This window comes from Punica granatum, chromosome 7, assembly GCF_007655135.1.
Source record: "Punica granatum isolate Tunisia-2019 chromosome 7, ASM765513v2, whole genome shotgun sequence".
Lineage (NCBI taxonomy): Eukaryota > Viridiplantae > Streptophyta > Magnoliopsida > Myrtales > Lythraceae > Punica > Punica granatum.
The window spans coordinates 16,346,813-16,362,715 of record NC_045133.1 but is presented as its reverse complement, the minus strand read 5'-3'; the positions used below and the strand labels follow the sequence as shown (position 1 = coordinate 16,362,715).

Here is a 15,903-nt window from a genome sequence, read left to right as displayed (position 1 = left end):
TCAAACAGCTTTCCACCACCGTTTGTGGTGTCTTCCTATATACTGAGGTTCTTGTTTCGCAATAAACAACTGGTTGAGGTCAGTTATACAAAGGTTATTGTTTATGTTGTAAACAACGGGTCGAGGGTTTGTCAATAAAATCTGATCATGGAACGATCTTGGGTTCCTTTAGTTGTCGGGTCTCGTCATTCTTGGCGGGAATTGCATCACAAGTGAATTTGCGTATATAAATTATCGACTTGGGGTTATTCAGGAAAATTAACACTTATTCCACTTAAACGAGGTTTCAAATTTGAGTTTTGTTAATAGAAAAAATTTATGATGAAATGAATTTTATCTCTTAATAGGCCAATCCGGCTAGAACTTAGATTGACTGGGACCATTGAACTCTTGGATATATACCAGCTAGTGGTATACACCTAATGACATTTACAACCACCAAAATATCCTCACCCCAAAACCATAATTATAGAAACATCCATGGAACGTCGATTTTGTATAAAAGATAGTCGAAAAACTCTTAACAGAAATTCTCATCATAAACTCAAATGCACCAAAAGACTGTATACCGGATTCCATGGGAGTGTTGAATTTTCAGGCTTGCGATGCGTGTTTTGGTTCTGAGAAGAGAGAAGTGATAGGGGCCCAGGCCCAGGCCCAAAGCCCACTGCAGTGCTCTTGGGCCTTATTTGGGCCTAGGCAGAGAACTGTGTTAATTGTGTCAGACCCGACACAGTCTCTCACCTGTATGGTGATTGCATTCTATCCTCCCTCCATTCTTTCATACCAAACATGGCCTACTACCCTCCGATTCAAATATGGACAGCAAGCATTGGAACTGGAATCGCAATCCCACCAAATTCCATCTTCCCTTTCATTTAGGATCTCGAAATCTCAGGCACTAACCACCACTACCAGATTTCACGTTTCCAGTCAGCAGTAAATCATCGAAAATTAACAACATTAGTCCGTTCGAGTCCTCCATCTTGATTGCCTCTCAAAGTCCAACAGTAATTCAAGTTGTAGTAATTACTCCACAATGTCAAATCGTTCCCGTGCATGCCTACCGAAAAAAGAATGTTCCGATTCGGGTTGGTTCAAGCGATTTGGCACTTGTTTCCTTTAAACAAGATTTCGGATTCGAGTTTTGTGAATAGAGAAAATCCATGCCGAGAGGTTTTTACTCTCTTAGTGGGCCGACCCGGCTCGAACTGGATTAGTCGAGGCCAAATGGCCTTCTAGATACCATGATACATGGAAAAAAAAAAAAGAGAGAGAGAAAAAAAGAATCTATTGTGTTAAGTAATTCCCTCACCGTATTTTTGCTTAAAGAGTTTTTATTGTACGTAAAATGCTATGGTCCCTGGCTGGACCATCTGGAAGGTCCTTAACCCGTTGGATGGCAAGATATCCCGTGTTACTAAATGACCCTCAATCCAAACATTTCTAAGACCATATGAACGCTACGACTGTAAGGTCGTATGTGGCCTCCGTTGTAGCAAGAATGCTAAAGGAAAGCTCTCTTGCCTAAAATCCTATTCATAGTGGGGGTCATCAGTGGCGCATAAAATGGATGGAAAGGACGTTGGCGAATTATTTGAAGGTCAACGGTCAAAACATTTTGTGAAAATGGAAATGGAAGAAGACCCACTGGCTGACAAATTTGGAAGTCAAAGGACTCACGGCAACATATACATGTGTTGGGTTAATAATTGAAATGTCATAATCAATTTAAATTGGATGTGTAACGCACTATTCTTAAAAGTGAAATTACGACAATTTGGTTCATTGTCCATCTTCAACGCTCCAAGAGTATATGAAATGTCAGATATGGCTTTCGCACCTAATGATAGTTGACCACGGATACCTCATTTGGATTTGATGAGTGTAAAATAGTATGAGTGGACTTTATCACTTCAGGTAAAAAAGAATATATATGGGTTAATTCAAATGATTCGGTATTTGTTTTAACATTTGAGATTCGAGTCTCTTGTGAAATAGATAAAATCCTTTTATATTTAAAAATTATGTACCTATAAAGAAATGATGTATATCTGAAAGTATATTTTAGTTACACATATGAGTCAAATAAATGATGTAGTGGCATATATGTGCAACTTGGGCAGGTCAATTAGCACCTCAACTATTGCAATATAGTAGTCATATTGAAAAATACGGTCTTCAACCTCATACCAAGATGTAGATATATTTACAAGCTTATTGGTTTGTAACGGAAAAAAAATAAGACAAAAAGGGAAATTAATGTGAACAAAAGAGAAGTTGAATTGTTTCTAACTCAGAATAATTGATCCTATGTTGTCCTCTTCTAGAATATCTTTGTCCTTCCATTGATCGAGCTTTAAATACCCCAATGATGAAGACATAATTCAATACCAAGATTCTCTCCATTAAAATTATCTCGTTTGAGCTCCTCCTCGTTTCATCTTCAACAACATGGGCTCTTTTAATAAACTGATCGTTAAACTGCTCGCTCTGTGGGAAGTTTATGCGTGCATCTTCATGAAAGTGAACTCTGTGGAGGGGCTCGTTGAGGTTGCCGATGATCCTCAGGTAACGGGGTTTAACGTACGGCCCTATCAGACTATTTTCGTCGACCCATCTCAGCATGGCAACTTCACAACCATACAAGCGGCCATCGATTCGGTTCCTCGGGACAACACCAAGTGGGTTTGCATCTATATCAAGAAAGGGATTTACAGGTACGACATATACATACAATATGCATATCTAGCTGATAAGTCCTTCACTTGTCTTCTCTAGGAGAATTTTTTTAACTGTTTGGCGACTGAATTTCTCTACTATTTGTTCCACATTGCATGAATTTCTTTTTTTTTTTTCGGTTACAAAGGAGGCTCGTGGGTCTAATATAAAGAAATAAAAAATTTTATAATTAATAAAGGGGCACAGGTAGTCCCAATAAGTATCGAACCTAAAATCTCTTAGTTATCAAGCGAAGGCGTGAGTCATTATGCTATACTTTTTTTTTTGATACATTACATCAATTTCTCATATTGGAGAGATAAGAATTCATTTAATTATTAATCTATATATATATATATAAATAAAGAGAGAAATACAATTGACATATACGTAAAAGTATAAAAAAACCAAGATCAATATTTGTCAAAGGGGTAAAAAGCAAAACAAAGAAGGAAATGTATAGTGCAGCGACGTTTGCCTTATCAGTGAGATATCTTATGGCCCTTGATTTCTTAATGTCTCTTCGTAATTGACCCAACAAAAAGAAAAAGGAAACTCCACCATAATGTCTAATTTCAGCCCGTAAATTCCCATATCATGCGTTGAAGAATGAACATCTACAAAAGATCAACAAGTTCTTATACATGATCAGAAGAAAATTACTTAACACGATAGATTCTTTTACGTAAGATTGACCGACTTTTTATCTCCAAAAAGAAAATACTACAAGAAGTACCATCTATGCGTGATACCCTTCATTTCGATCAGTGTATATAAGTAAATGAGACCTACCTCATATTCTTGGTTGAGAAAAACGATATTATCACATACATGCATGTATTGTACACCGCACGCTACAAAAACATTATAGAGGGATATTAGATATCGTTGTTGAATTAAAGAAATGGATTAATTGAGCCATAGAATAATTATAAGTTTCTCAATAGTGCATGTATTTATTAATCGAAGTATGAATATATGTATATGTCATGCAGAGAGAAGGTGAATATTCCATCTGACAAGCCATACATAATTCTCAAAGGACAGTCGAGGAGAACCACAGAAATTGTGTGGGACGACCATGAAAATCTTGCTCAGAGCCCCACGTTCACCTCTATGGCCGATAACATAGTTGTCAAAAGCATTAGTTTCCGGGTAAAATACTAACTAGTACATATAAGAGAAATCAAATTCAAGAAGATCACTAAACCATGCAAGGTTTGATTGAGTCGATTGTTTCTGAAACAGAACTCGTACAACAACCCAGTGAATGAGAAACACCCAAGGGTTCCAGCAGCCGCAGCCAGGATCAGCGGTGACAAATCTTTCTTCTATAGATGTGGATTCTATGGGCTGCAGGACACATTGTGGGACGATGAGGGTCGACACTATTATAAGAGTTGCACCATTCAAGGAGCTGTCGATTTTATTTTTGGAGCCGGGCAGTCATTGTACGAAGTAAGTACAGATCACTATGTCTCCAAGCAAAGCATATCGAGTTCATTCCGGCTCTGAATATAGAATTGGCAGCATGATTCACTACTTCAGACATCGTAAACATAAAAGTTACTTAATTTACTTGCGTATGTGTTCGCAGAAGTGTTCAATATCAGTTCTTGGAGGCGCACTAGGGCCGGGAATCGATGGAATAATCACGGCACAGGGGAGAACAAACCTTAATGATGTGAATGGGTTCGTCTTCAAGGATTGTAAGGTCGCAGGAACAGGCTCTGCGGTACTAGGAAGGCCGTGGAGGGCCTATGCAAGGGTCCTGTTCTATAACTCCAACTTCACCCGTGTTGTAAGCCCTAAGGGATGGGACGCCGGCAACTTTCGCGGGCACGAGTAAGCAAGCTGAACTTTCACCCAACTTTTCCCGCCATCTCCACTCGAATGTGTATACTGTTGCAAAACCCACGTATTCTATCCACTTCAACATGCTTAACTTATTCGGTAGGTGATACCGATGTCGTTGTTGTGGTTACAGGGACAGATTGACATTCTCAGAGTACAATTGCCACGGGGAAGGAGCAGCCCCTTCTGATCGCGTGAGTTGGGTGAAGAAACTGAGCTGGTTGACGGCCGAACAGTTAGCCAGCACGACTTATATTGATTCTGATGCGTGGCTTAATGACCAACCCAATTAGAAATTCTTTCTTTTTTTTTTAATATATTTTTCTCTTTTCTTTGTATTTTAGGAGACCCCAGTAGAATTTTAGAGAAGGTCCCACATAAATATGTTCAACAATATATATTTAGCAGAGATATCTTCTTTCTGATTCATAAATATTATAGCTGCATACTCGTGTAGTTTTGGGATTTAGGAGATGCACCATGGAAAGAGATTTCAATATTTACAAAATTGAAACTGAAATTATTTAATTTTTTTATGAGAAATTAGGTTACTTTGCTTGAAATTAAAATTTAGTGTCTCCATTTTCCTCTGTGATATATTTATCTATGCAGAATTCTCCAATTGAGAAAGGTTCAGCACAATTATAAGGCTGTGGGGGCCAGAACACAAAAGCATGGAAAGATTCAGGACCAACTTTGTTGAAGTTAATCACTTTCAAATAGCAATCCTGAACTGCAGGATTATAGACCATTGCCATACTATGACATATCATGTCTCAGCTGAATCAGATAATCCCGAACTCCACGGAACAAGGAAATAATTTCCTTAATATCAACTGTCACCGTGTTCGAAAGGTATTACCAAGAAGCAGAAAACAACTTCCTTTATTTTCAAGGATCTTGATTTTACTGTCACAAGTTCAGGCGACTAATTGAAACCCAAGGCGTCTCTGACTTTGTGAAACAGATAAATAGCTTGAATCGAACCGCCCACAGATCAACTTTTCTCTGAAGACAAAAAAAAAGAAAAGAAAAGGCAGGTCACATTCAACAATTCTCCTCATCCGACAGGAAAAGACTTTTGAGTAGCTTAGACATTTCCTCTGATCTCGATCTTCACCCCAGTTGCTATTGTTTGAAGAAGAGGCAAAAACTTCTGCATAAGAGTTTAGGACAATAATCGATTCTGGACTTTCCAAGGGGTTTGATGAATATGCAACCCGAATCACTGTTTTAAAGATCCTGAATCCATTAAGAATAAGCCTTGTTCCTCGATGGATGCAATGGGATTGACCATTGCCTCCCCTAGACACTTCAGAGTAGCACAAAGTCTCCAGAGACCCCCAAAACTGATTTTTCGAGGTTCTCTACTTGATGTTATGCGTAGGGACACTGAGATAGAACTTTGTGTTCTTAAAGTCATCAAGAAGTGGGTTGTATCCATCCTTCGTTCTTGTCTTCGAGGGTAACCCGAATTCTTCCATGAACGAAGACGTGTCAAGCTGCACATAAAAACTGGATGATATACTAAAATAGCACAGACTACATTTATATATAAAAAAAAACAGTATTTTAAATATAACTTGGGATGATATTTACTGAGGAATCAACAAGCCCGTCCAATGACTCGACTTAAGGGAAATTAGCCTCAATGAAATTTCTACAGAAATACAACTGATGCTGAATAGATATTTTGATTGAATCCTGATCTTCGAGAGACCATCACTAGTAAACGCTTGATATAAATGAACACAAACATGACCTATAAACAGAATCTACACTGCATGAACCAATAAAACTTTCTTTGCAAAGAATAGAATTAATGCATAACATGATGAAACTTACTGTGATTGTTCGCCTCTTCTTGCCTTGTTTGGACGACTTTTCTTGATTGAGTTTTAGCCACCCAGAGCAGAAATGTTCCATCCGTTCCAAAAGCCAGAAGTCGGTGGGAAAAAAAATATCAGCATCCCCCTGCATACTTGAAAACACATAGAAACTAATCTCATTAATATAAACTCAGGCCTGTCTTCATATAGAAAACTTTCCAATTTGATTTATAAATTTCTCTACAAAATAGAAAACTACAAAAAACAAGCTTAATAAAAAGGAAGAAGACCTTTCAATGAAAAGTTTGCCTCTCCAATTCTTTTTTGCGCATAATCTGAATCTTTACTACCTTCACATTCCTGCACTTTGTGGAAAATGTGTTGTTCCAAATAGCTGATGCATATTCTAGCCTTCGCTTTTCCATTCTTTAGTTCTTTCATCACATTGATCCATGGAAGAGTCCCCTATTACTGACCACATTGAGGCTCTCAGCCCCTTAATCTAATGATGACATATCCTTATCTGTTGTTATCTCTTCCTCTTTGCATTGATGTTCTTTCTTTGCTTCACGAATTTATCAGCTTCAGTTTATTTCATTACTTGACTCATAAGCATGCATTACTTGCCACTTTTTGTTTTCCTCGACAAAACATACAAATAATGATTCAATATAGCAAACATTAATACTATTCACCTAATTATTAATCTTTTTCTTATTTGGCATGAGTTGTGCACCCAATTACTATTGTTGTATTTCAAGTATTTTGGCAAGACAGTATTTTACTTTTGACATATGAATTTGTATTGCATGCACTTAACTTTGACATCGAATTTTAATTTTGAGCTCCAATGAAAATAATTTGTTTGAAGTTCTGTGAACATATTTTTTCTGTAGTCTTTAGATGACTGAATTTAGAGTAAAAGGGAATATTAATTCTTTGAAAGTAAGCAAGCATTTAAGTTTTTCCAGTCATGCAGCTGGATCACCTAGATTGTTGACACGGAGTTTTCTCAATTTTTCTTAATCATATTATTTTTGGAAATTTACATATTAAACCCACCTTGAGTGTAGATATATAAGATATATATGTAGTTACCTATTTTTTTCAATATTATACTTAACTGAATATATTCAATAATTTATGTACAGTCCTACTGAAATGTAAATGTAACTCCATCAACCAAATTTCAATTTGAGCAGTAGGGTGTTAGACATATATTTATGTCTATATCTGTATACAGATGAGAGCAGAAACATGTTATGGCTGTTGCGATGCCTTCAGGATGACCACATTGCTTATTGGAATTTCTCGATTTTCTTAATACTGTTCTTTAGTTTTTAAATATAACAAGTTATAAGGCAAGTATACATATATCTTTACAAAATTCTTAAACATACTTAACTTCGAGATTTTTTTTTTTGGATGAATAAAAACTAAGATGTTATGGTTAGAACTCTCATGCACATGTCATAATCTTCATGTAAAAACAATATACATATATATATATATCCTTTCCTATGCGATGAAAGATATTATATAAATATATACAAGTATTTTTCTCAGTAGTATCATAAACAGATACACAGCTCTTCTATTGACGTTGAAATAAGACTTCATTTAATTGGCACATCCAAACAAGATTCCATAGTTTTTAAGTCATTCTCCTTAGTCTAATGTCTTTCTTCTTTCCTGCGTTATTACTCTCTGTACTTTTAAGATACAATCATTTTTGTATTTTTGAAATGGTTTTCTTTTCTTTTTCTATAATAGCTTAATGGAGATTAACTTCTCCTGGCAAGTCCAATTGTTTTATCTTAAAAAGAAAGGGAAAAGCATAAATGCACAATAAAATTAGTTTTAGATTAATGTGCAACATATACTTATATATGTTTACTAAAATTGTATTTTGTGATATAGTGAAGTACAGAATCTTCCTCTTAAATAATTAAAATGGGTCCCATGTAAAGATCAGGAAGCACGTTTCATACATTTGCTTGATTACAATTTTTATTTCTGAAGCTTCCAACTATCTTTTACTTTTTCTGCATTTTGGTCCTTATAATCTAACACCTTCTATTAAAATACATTCCTTATGTTGTCTTTCGCCTCCCATGCATGTCCTCCAAAACTATATTACTCACTATTTACAAAATTTTCTATAAACTCTCTTTTTTTTTTTTTGCACTTATCATATCATTTTTATTCAATCAAGTTTTTCATCTATTTTTCCTCCATGTACGTTCTCAAACAAAATCCAAAATTTAGTGTTCTATTTTTTTGAAATAAGTTACATTATGTTAACTGATTTATAGAACGATATATCTAATAACTGGAGACATGTTTAATTAATTTTATAAGTACATCTACTTAATCATACTCTGTTAATTGGATAACTTTTTTTTTGTACCGAAGCATCGCGTGGACAAGTGTTATCTAGTTTATGCATATGGTAGAAGTGCCTTTTCGACTTCTTTTTACCTCCTCCTTGCACAGAAAAAGCAATTAACTCGCTCACCTTCTTTGTATCTTGTCTTATTTTAGTTTATATTGATTACAATTTATGGCACATTATGATGATGATATATATATTAAATATAGTGGAATGTTCATCATGAACAATCTTTTGCAATGGGTACACAAGGGAATTTTCTCGATTTTTCGCTTCTCTATGTTTTTGTGAGTTTCCTAATGTTTTAGGATTTTTTTTATAGGTTTACAAATGTGCAATCCTACTATCTTTTCAAGGCTTATCTGCATGTATTTTCATTAATTTTTTTTTTCTACTTATGTACGGGCCTCCATCCAGTTTCTTTTATAACCAGTGTCCTAGCAGAATATGATCAATTAACAAGATTCGAAAATAAAATCACATCGATCCCATTCTAAAAGGCATAAACTATGATTGGTAAGTACGAAGTCATGAAGCATTTGATGTGGAATATGACAAACTTTAGGATACATATAAATTTCAGATTCCAGATTTAGCTAACCTTTGCTTCCAGATAACTGCCATAGTCTGAGGTAGTCCCATCTTTCTGCACATTAGTGGGAATACTTTGTTAACTGAGAATTTCCAGTAGAACTTACTAATAACCCAAATATATAAAAGGAGAAAAATATCTTCCCTCGAATTATGGCAAATTATTTAAGTTACCTTGGTTGAAACCAGTGGAGCTCTATCACCAGCTATCTTTACATCGGGCAAGTAACTGAAGTCTGAAATGATCAAAGACATCTTTGGTAAAGCCCCGTGTAAAATCTCTAATAGTTTCTGCGAAAATTACTAGTACTGTCAAGAAACATTTATTGAAGATTTTAGACAAAGATACAGAATGGCAAACGAAGAGACTCCTACCAAGCAACCAGTTGGAAGCCAACAACTTCGAGGTCTCGGAAAGACCTTCGACCACAACCTCTTAGCTGTGGAAGATGTCTGCTCTTTGTCTAAATTAACAATCTCAAGGCAACGCTTGATCAGTGGATCTTGTAATGGCTTGTATAACTCAGACAGTGTTTCCCTGTTGCAAGAAGATCAAGTCACCATATTGCAACTGACTCTTACTACTATGATGTAGAAGGCACACATCAAACATTGAAAAAGGAAAAGGAAGTTACCCCACATTTTCTCAGGCCAAGGGAAGACTAAAAAACTGCATGCCAACTTCAACTTTTATAGACACAGTCAATTAACAAGATTGCCAGTCCTAAAATCTCCAACTGTGTTCACTCTCTCTCTTTCCCTCCTGCGCAATTTTGATTCCACCTAAGTACCTATGTTAAAGCTCAAGCTCAATTGTTTAAGAGTGTCGACCAGTACTGCAAGTTAAAGTGCCATACACGCAGGAATCTTCCCAAAATCTTCTCCAACAGCTCTTATTTTCTTATTACATCCTCTCAACCTTCTAGTCTCTTCATCCTGTTTCATTGTTAGCCATACCTACCTAGAGTAGGTTTAGAAATTCATTGTTAGCCATGCATAGCTAGAGTGCTTTTAGAAATTGGCCTTATGATTGTTGGTTCCCAGTTACTTCTAAAAGGTTTCCCCATACATCTATAAATAAAGCTCATTATCTGAATGGAGTTGCTTTTGGCTGAAACATAAATTCAAATCTGCCATGTCACTGTTACCCACTTATTATGTTGCTTCTCAACCCAAACTTCCATCCAAGGAGAAACTTGACTCTCCGCATAGACCAGATCATGTGGAAGATTATCAAGCACCTGCAAGAAGTGAATAGCCAACTTGTTTTAGAGAAAAATGATTTGCCATTTCACGTTTTATGACCAAATAGAAAATTGGAGAAATGATAGGCGAATAAATTAATTTTAAATTCTTTCAGATATTACACGACATCCGGATCATGCATTAAACGAAGAAAATGATGGAAAAAAATAAGTCAAAATATGTGCATGGCCAACTAATATCTAGAATTTTAGTTAACTTGCGAAAAATACCTCATTGACAGAAATACATTATTTAGATGTGCCTCATAACTTCATCTCTTCAACAAATATCATGCCCTTTGGTATGTTATTTCCATCAAATAAAGAATGACTGCTAATCTACCAAGATTTTATCCTTCCAGTTATTATGATCCAACAATAGCCAAATCTTGCCACTTCCATGAGATTGAAATCACTCAACAATAAAACCAACCTCAAGCATTATCACCCAACAAGGATGTTGCTCCACTCCCCCTGACAAAGACAGAAAATACCGATATACAAGACTGGAGGTGAAAAAAATGCAAAGCTTCACTCAATTACACATGCTTCAATAATATTATTCCATAAGCTGCAATATGCATGGATAAACATTTTTGAATGGTAAGCTGCAACATGAATATAAAAGCTGAGAAGTGCTGGAAGAAGAATTAACTTGCAATGTTTAAGGTAAGATGACGATACAATCTGATATCATTAAAAAGTTGGCAAGAGAAGGGTAAGCACAAGCCTTGATGAGATTAGCAGATAATGCATAAAGAAAAAGAAAGTAAAGAAAAGAAAACGAAACATAATTTGGTCAGACATTGACAAATTTCATCAAAAACTAAAAACATTATATTTTATGCAATTTCCCAGATGATCTAACCACATCACTACATTGGATACAGAATTAGAAGATAACTTGAGAATGACACGCTCCCTTCTTTACAGTGTTCCAATGTTATAAAAAATATCCAAAGTGAAATTTTTAACTGGCATATGTATAATATCAATTCCAAAAATTTGCCTACTCAGGACACAAGTTCTTCTGTGTTTGCTTATATGTACTTTATGTTACACAACAGTTCATAAGTTCTGCAATATACACCATCTTGTATATGTGTCTATGAAGCATTGACGAGCCAATGCGGTACCCATCGAATGATTACAGAGCGACATTAACTTTGGGTATCCATAGATAGAGATCTTAGTTTACTATAACCTTGTCAGTATATTAATGCTTTTTACTGGGCAAGCAGCGATAAAATAGATAAGCCCGGCAAGCAGATTAAAAACCCCATTAAGCATATAATATATCTCAACAAATTGAACCCATAAAAGAGAGAGAGAGAGAGAAGATTTCATACCCCATCCACTCGCAGCATCACGACATTCTACTCTAAATCTTGACAAGTGGCTACTGACTTGTCCAACAGTTTCTCGCTGTATTTTGGCTAGTGACGGACTAATTTCCACAGATCTGCAGTAGAGAGAATAAACTTTACATGCATGACTGCAGCATGTGGGATCACAAAAAATGAACTGATAAAAAATATTTAAAGCCAGCTAATAAACAGTTCTATTTGTTCGGCAATTCCTGATATCCAAATACAATTGATACAGAGCTTATTCCTTCTCACATTTCCTATACTACTGAGATGGTAAGAGTAAAAACTGCGGGGCTCTCCAGTGGTGAATATATACAGAGAATTTCAACGTAAAAGAGAACAGGTCATGTACACCTACGTGTAAGTCATGCTGTTGTAAACTCTTTCAGGAGCATTCAACTTTATGTAGTCCAAAATGCCCTTTGCACAAGTTCCTGATCCACCACCAATTTCATATATCTGAGAGCATTATGTTAGAGCAATTTACTAGTCTGTGATAATACAGGAGAAGATCCTGATTATAATTTCTGGTCAGTGAAAACGAACATAAAAGTATTAAATAACCCAGAGCAATTTTTATAGAATGTCATCATGTACAAGTGGGAAATTAAAGTATTAACTCTCCAATGCGAGACAATTAAAGAAAGCACAATTTCTCCACCAGTAGATCTGAAATCAGAACTCCGAATCATGCAGCATAATGCAGTTCCATAAACTATAATAAACACATTAAGATGAAAGTAAATAAGCAAAGCCAATGTAAAAGTAGAAAATTGACCAATTAACTCCAACATATCAATGTAATAGTTTGCACTGCTGAATGGTAACAGCATCATTACAAGGTTGTTGACTTTTCGTTTTCTTTTGTTGATGCTTCAAGGTCAACAACTTCTCAATTTATATATCTCAAGAAAAGATAATGGTAGTCCCTAACACTCTTGAACCCTCATCAATGCCATATGCCTAATATAAAAACCTAGGCAACAATCACATTGTGCTCAGCATTGTTGTGCAGTAGTTTTGTTGGCCAAACTTGTGAGTTTCCTGTTTAAATCAACGTGGTAGTGCATATACCCGTTTTGCAAATGGTGAGGTTGGTGGGAGTGGGAAATGGAAGGAGATACAGCCGAAGAGGACTTAAGGACTTCCCCTATTTTGGAACAATTCATCAAAGGAAAGGGGAACAAGATGGAGGAAGATTAGACCACTCTCTTCACTGTCATGAGAACTTCTTAATTCTCATAAAATCGTATGGATGGAGGGAAATGGAGGTACAGTATCTCCTCACTTTTTAACTATCAATAACAGGAAAAATATTCAATCTCTCCCACCATTCCTTCCATTTCTCTTGACTAGATTTAAGAAAATAAACAAATCCTTGCATTTCCTCTCCTTTCCTCTCCTTACTAAGGAGCTTCCAAACACATCAAAAAGGTAATCCGTACTTTAGGAATTGAATGGGTTAAGCACATACAAGGAGAAAAGACTTACTTTTAACGGAACAGATAGATTAGTTGTCCGCATTATGGCTTCAGCAATACCATGGGCATACCAAGGCTGCATAGAAGAAAAAACAAACAAAAAGAAAGCTGCAAGATGTATAGTAGGAGAAAAGTATAATTCAACATCCCATAACTAGGTCCCATAGCTATTCAAATTATGAGTGCCTTGAGCATTCAAATAGAAAAAAATAGCTCAAGGAGATAGTTTTCAAGAAGATATATATATATATATATATATGAAAGAAAACATGATTCTTTAGTCAGTGCCTGCAGATTCACAGGATGAAATCTCTCCTATAATTTGATCCCACATCGATAATAAAGCCAATAATTAAGACCACAATTGCCGAACACGCTTTGATGGTTTTAAGGAGAGCTCACCAATTCCAAGGGATAAAATAACATAAGATGGTATGCAAGCTAAACAAAAAAATGATTTTAACATGAAAGAAACCAATCAGTTGACATACCTTAAATAGTTCCACTGGTGTAAACCATGATATATCACTTTGCTTGTATATATCATCCAAATGCTTCATGTATGCCTTCCTACCTAGCAAGATCCACATTGAGTATGCATATGGATTAAGCACACTGTATTTCCTGAATAGCTTGGGAAAGTATTTGCAAGCCCGAGAAGAATTGTGTACCAGCAGAAAAAGACATTAGAGCTACTATTTATTTCATATTATGTTATTTTATTTTGGTGAGCGTGTGCATGTTTTGAGGACAAGTATATCTATTCATGAACAAGGACAAATTACATAACTAAAGCAATTTAAAGAGTCTTTTACTTTAAAAGGCATTGCCTTGAAGACTAAATAACGCCAGAAACATTAATTTACAATTGATGTGGGAAAAATTACAAAGTGTTAACAGAAAGGCTTTTTCATTTGGATCATTTCCCAAAAAGAGGAGTAGCATGACCCTGTTCACAGCATCACTTTCTTAAAATTTTCAATATTCACCTACCATGCCAACCTAAAGCCCTCTAATAAAAAAGGAAAGGTCTTTCCTTTGAGTTGGTTTGGTACATTCATGGAAGTAATTAAAGTTTTACGTGAAAATTCTTTAGTCACTACCATTCTGTAAGCTTTACATGGCTGATAGTAATACATGACAAAGCTAAAATCAGCATCTTCCTCATTGATCATTAACAGGAGGATTTCCAGGCTAAAACATCCATCTTCAGACATTATCCAAATAATTCTTCCGCATCCATTACTAAACGGCCGTCACAGGCATCGGACAAGTTGAAGTCGAATTTATAAGATAGTCCAAGTTGTGAAGATTACATTTAAACAAGTCAATGATTCAATTTGCAATGACGTGAACACATATGAAGAGGTTGATTGGAGTTGGAGCATGTAAAATGTTGGCCCCGAGAATTGGGGAAAATAATGTAATAAGCTTGACATTAAAATATCATCCAAGGAAACAACATAAAACTCCCATTTCACGAAAACTAGGAGGAGGAAATTAAGAGTTACCCTCGAGCTGATTAAACTTAATGCTCCTCTCCAGCACGCCGACAGCACCCGATTGTTGGGAGAAGTACCCATGTCTCGGATCATAAAGTGCAGAGTGTATGAAATCTCTAACCTGTCACAAAATCACAGAAATCACCAAAAGAAGAAATTGAAGAATTATCAGCAGTGCAAAATGCGAATTGTAGCGGAGGAGGGTGAGAGATCCTACAAGAATGGGTTTTTCGCCCACAATTTGAGTGGAGAACAAAGCGTGAAGAGGAGGAGCGAGAGATTGAGACGGGGACACTGCAGTTGAAGGAAATCAAAGCAGAGATGATTAGATGAGCAATGCAGGTGACCAGTTTGTGGAAATGTCCGAGAGAGAAACATGGGGGGAGGAACCTTTAGATGAGCGGAAGAGGAGGGGAAGCTGTTGCTTCGTGAGACAGCGTGAGAACGCCATCGAAGGAGCCATGGCGGGTGACTTTGCCGTTGAAGGGTTTAACGTTCGAGGAAGAGAGTGCTCCTCAGGGGCTTAAACCTCCATTGATACGTCTCACCGAAAAGTGCTCTTCTCTAGCTATGGCTTAATTTCAATTCACTCCTCAACTATTACTTTCGTTCCCCAGTTGTCTACTATTAATTTTTAGTGTTATCAATCAATTCGAGGGCACGTACTTTTCATAATTGTCTTGTTTATAACCACGATTTAACTTTGTTAACTTTTCCATTAAGAAGATAATTTTTTAATTTTTAAAAATAAAAACAATTTCAGAATACATAAAATTGGGAAATTGATTAACAAAAAATAAAAATGACGCTGCTTGATGTTGGGGATAGGATTTCGTGTTCCGACCCAATCCGAAAGGCCCAACGGCTCGGGCGAGACCCAATGAGACCTAATCCGGTCATTCACGAGATAGGTCTAATC

The 15,903-nt window shown here is 36.1% G+C and overlaps 2 protein-coding genes across 4 annotated transcripts; one reads left to right on the top strand and one right to left on the bottom strand.

Moving 5' to 3' along the window:
* Positions 1-2,422: 2,422 nt before the first annotated feature.
* On the top strand, positions 2,423-5,084 carry LOC116215087 (probable pectinesterase 55). The gene is made up of 5 exons (XM_031550657.1): positions 2,423-2,720; positions 3,717-3,876; positions 3,970-4,179; positions 4,319-4,566; positions 4,709-5,084. The coding sequence occupies exons 1-5, from the start codon at positions 2,455-2,457 to the stop codon at positions 4,866-4,868; spliced, it is 1,044 nt and encodes a 347-aa protein (XP_031406517.1). The 5' UTR covers positions 2,423-2,454; the 3' UTR covers positions 4,869-5,084.
* Positions 5,085-5,382: 298 nt separating this feature from the next.
* On the bottom strand, positions 5,383-15,590 carry LOC116214074 (protein arginine methyltransferase NDUFAF7 homolog, mitochondrial). Of its 3 annotated transcripts, XR_004158225.1 has the most exons (15): positions 15,375-15,590; positions 15,202-15,278; positions 14,994-15,105; positions 13,974-14,056; positions 13,493-13,558; positions 12,360-12,460; positions 11,981-12,093; positions 11,065-11,105; positions 10,540-10,628; positions 9,763-9,925; positions 9,562-9,678; positions 9,398-9,442; positions 6,695-6,764; positions 6,421-6,549; positions 6,057-6,077 (listed from the first exon to the last, which is right to left on the bottom strand). XR_004158225.1 is itself a non-coding variant. In XM_031549331.1 (14 exons), exons 1-14 carry the CDS (start codon positions 15,445-15,447, stop codon positions 5,943-5,945), a joined length of 1,344 nt encoding a protein of 447 aa, XP_031405191.1. In that variant the 5' UTR covers positions 15,448-15,586; the 3' UTR covers positions 5,383-5,942. The 3 variants fall into 3 exon arrangements, 1 of the variants encoding a protein (XP_031405191.1); XM_031549331.1 differs by lacking the exon at positions 6,695-6,764 and having other exon boundaries at positions 5,383-6,077; positions 15,375-15,586; XR_004158226.1 differs by lacking the exon at positions 6,695-6,764 and having other exon boundaries at positions 5,997-6,077; positions 6,421-6,556.
* Between the last annotated feature and the right edge of the window lie 313 nt (positions 15,591-15,903).

What these genes read in the sequence shown, in the direction of transcription:
- LOC116215087 (XM_031550657.1), top strand. Translation starts at nt 2,455, where the DNA reads ATGGGCTCTTTTAATAAACTGATCGTTAAACTGCTCGCTCTGTGGGAA. An exon ending in ATCAAGAAAGGGATTTACAG is followed by an intron (nt 2,721 to 3,716) that starts GTACGACATATA and finishes TATGTCATGCAG; the next exon opens with AGAGAAGGTGAATATTCCAT. An exon ending in GGCAACTTTCGCGGGCACGA is followed by an intron (nt 4,567 to 4,708) that starts GTAAGCAAGCTG and finishes TTGTGGTTACAG; the next exon opens with GGACAGATTGACATTCTCAG.
- LOC116214074 (XM_031549331.1), bottom strand. Translation starts at nt 15,447, where the DNA reads ATGGCTCCTTCGATGGCGTTCTCACGCTGTCTCACGAAGCAACAGCTT. An exon ending in CCTCTTCCGCTCATCTAAAG is followed by an intron (nt 15,279 to 15,374) that starts GTTCCTCCCCCC and finishes CTTCAACTGCAG; the next exon opens with TGTCCCCGTCTCAATCTCTC. An exon ending in CACCAGTGGAACTATTTAAG is followed by an intron (nt 13,559 to 13,973) that starts GTATGTCAACTG and finishes TCTTCTATGCAG; the next exon opens with CCTTGGTATGCCCATGGTAT.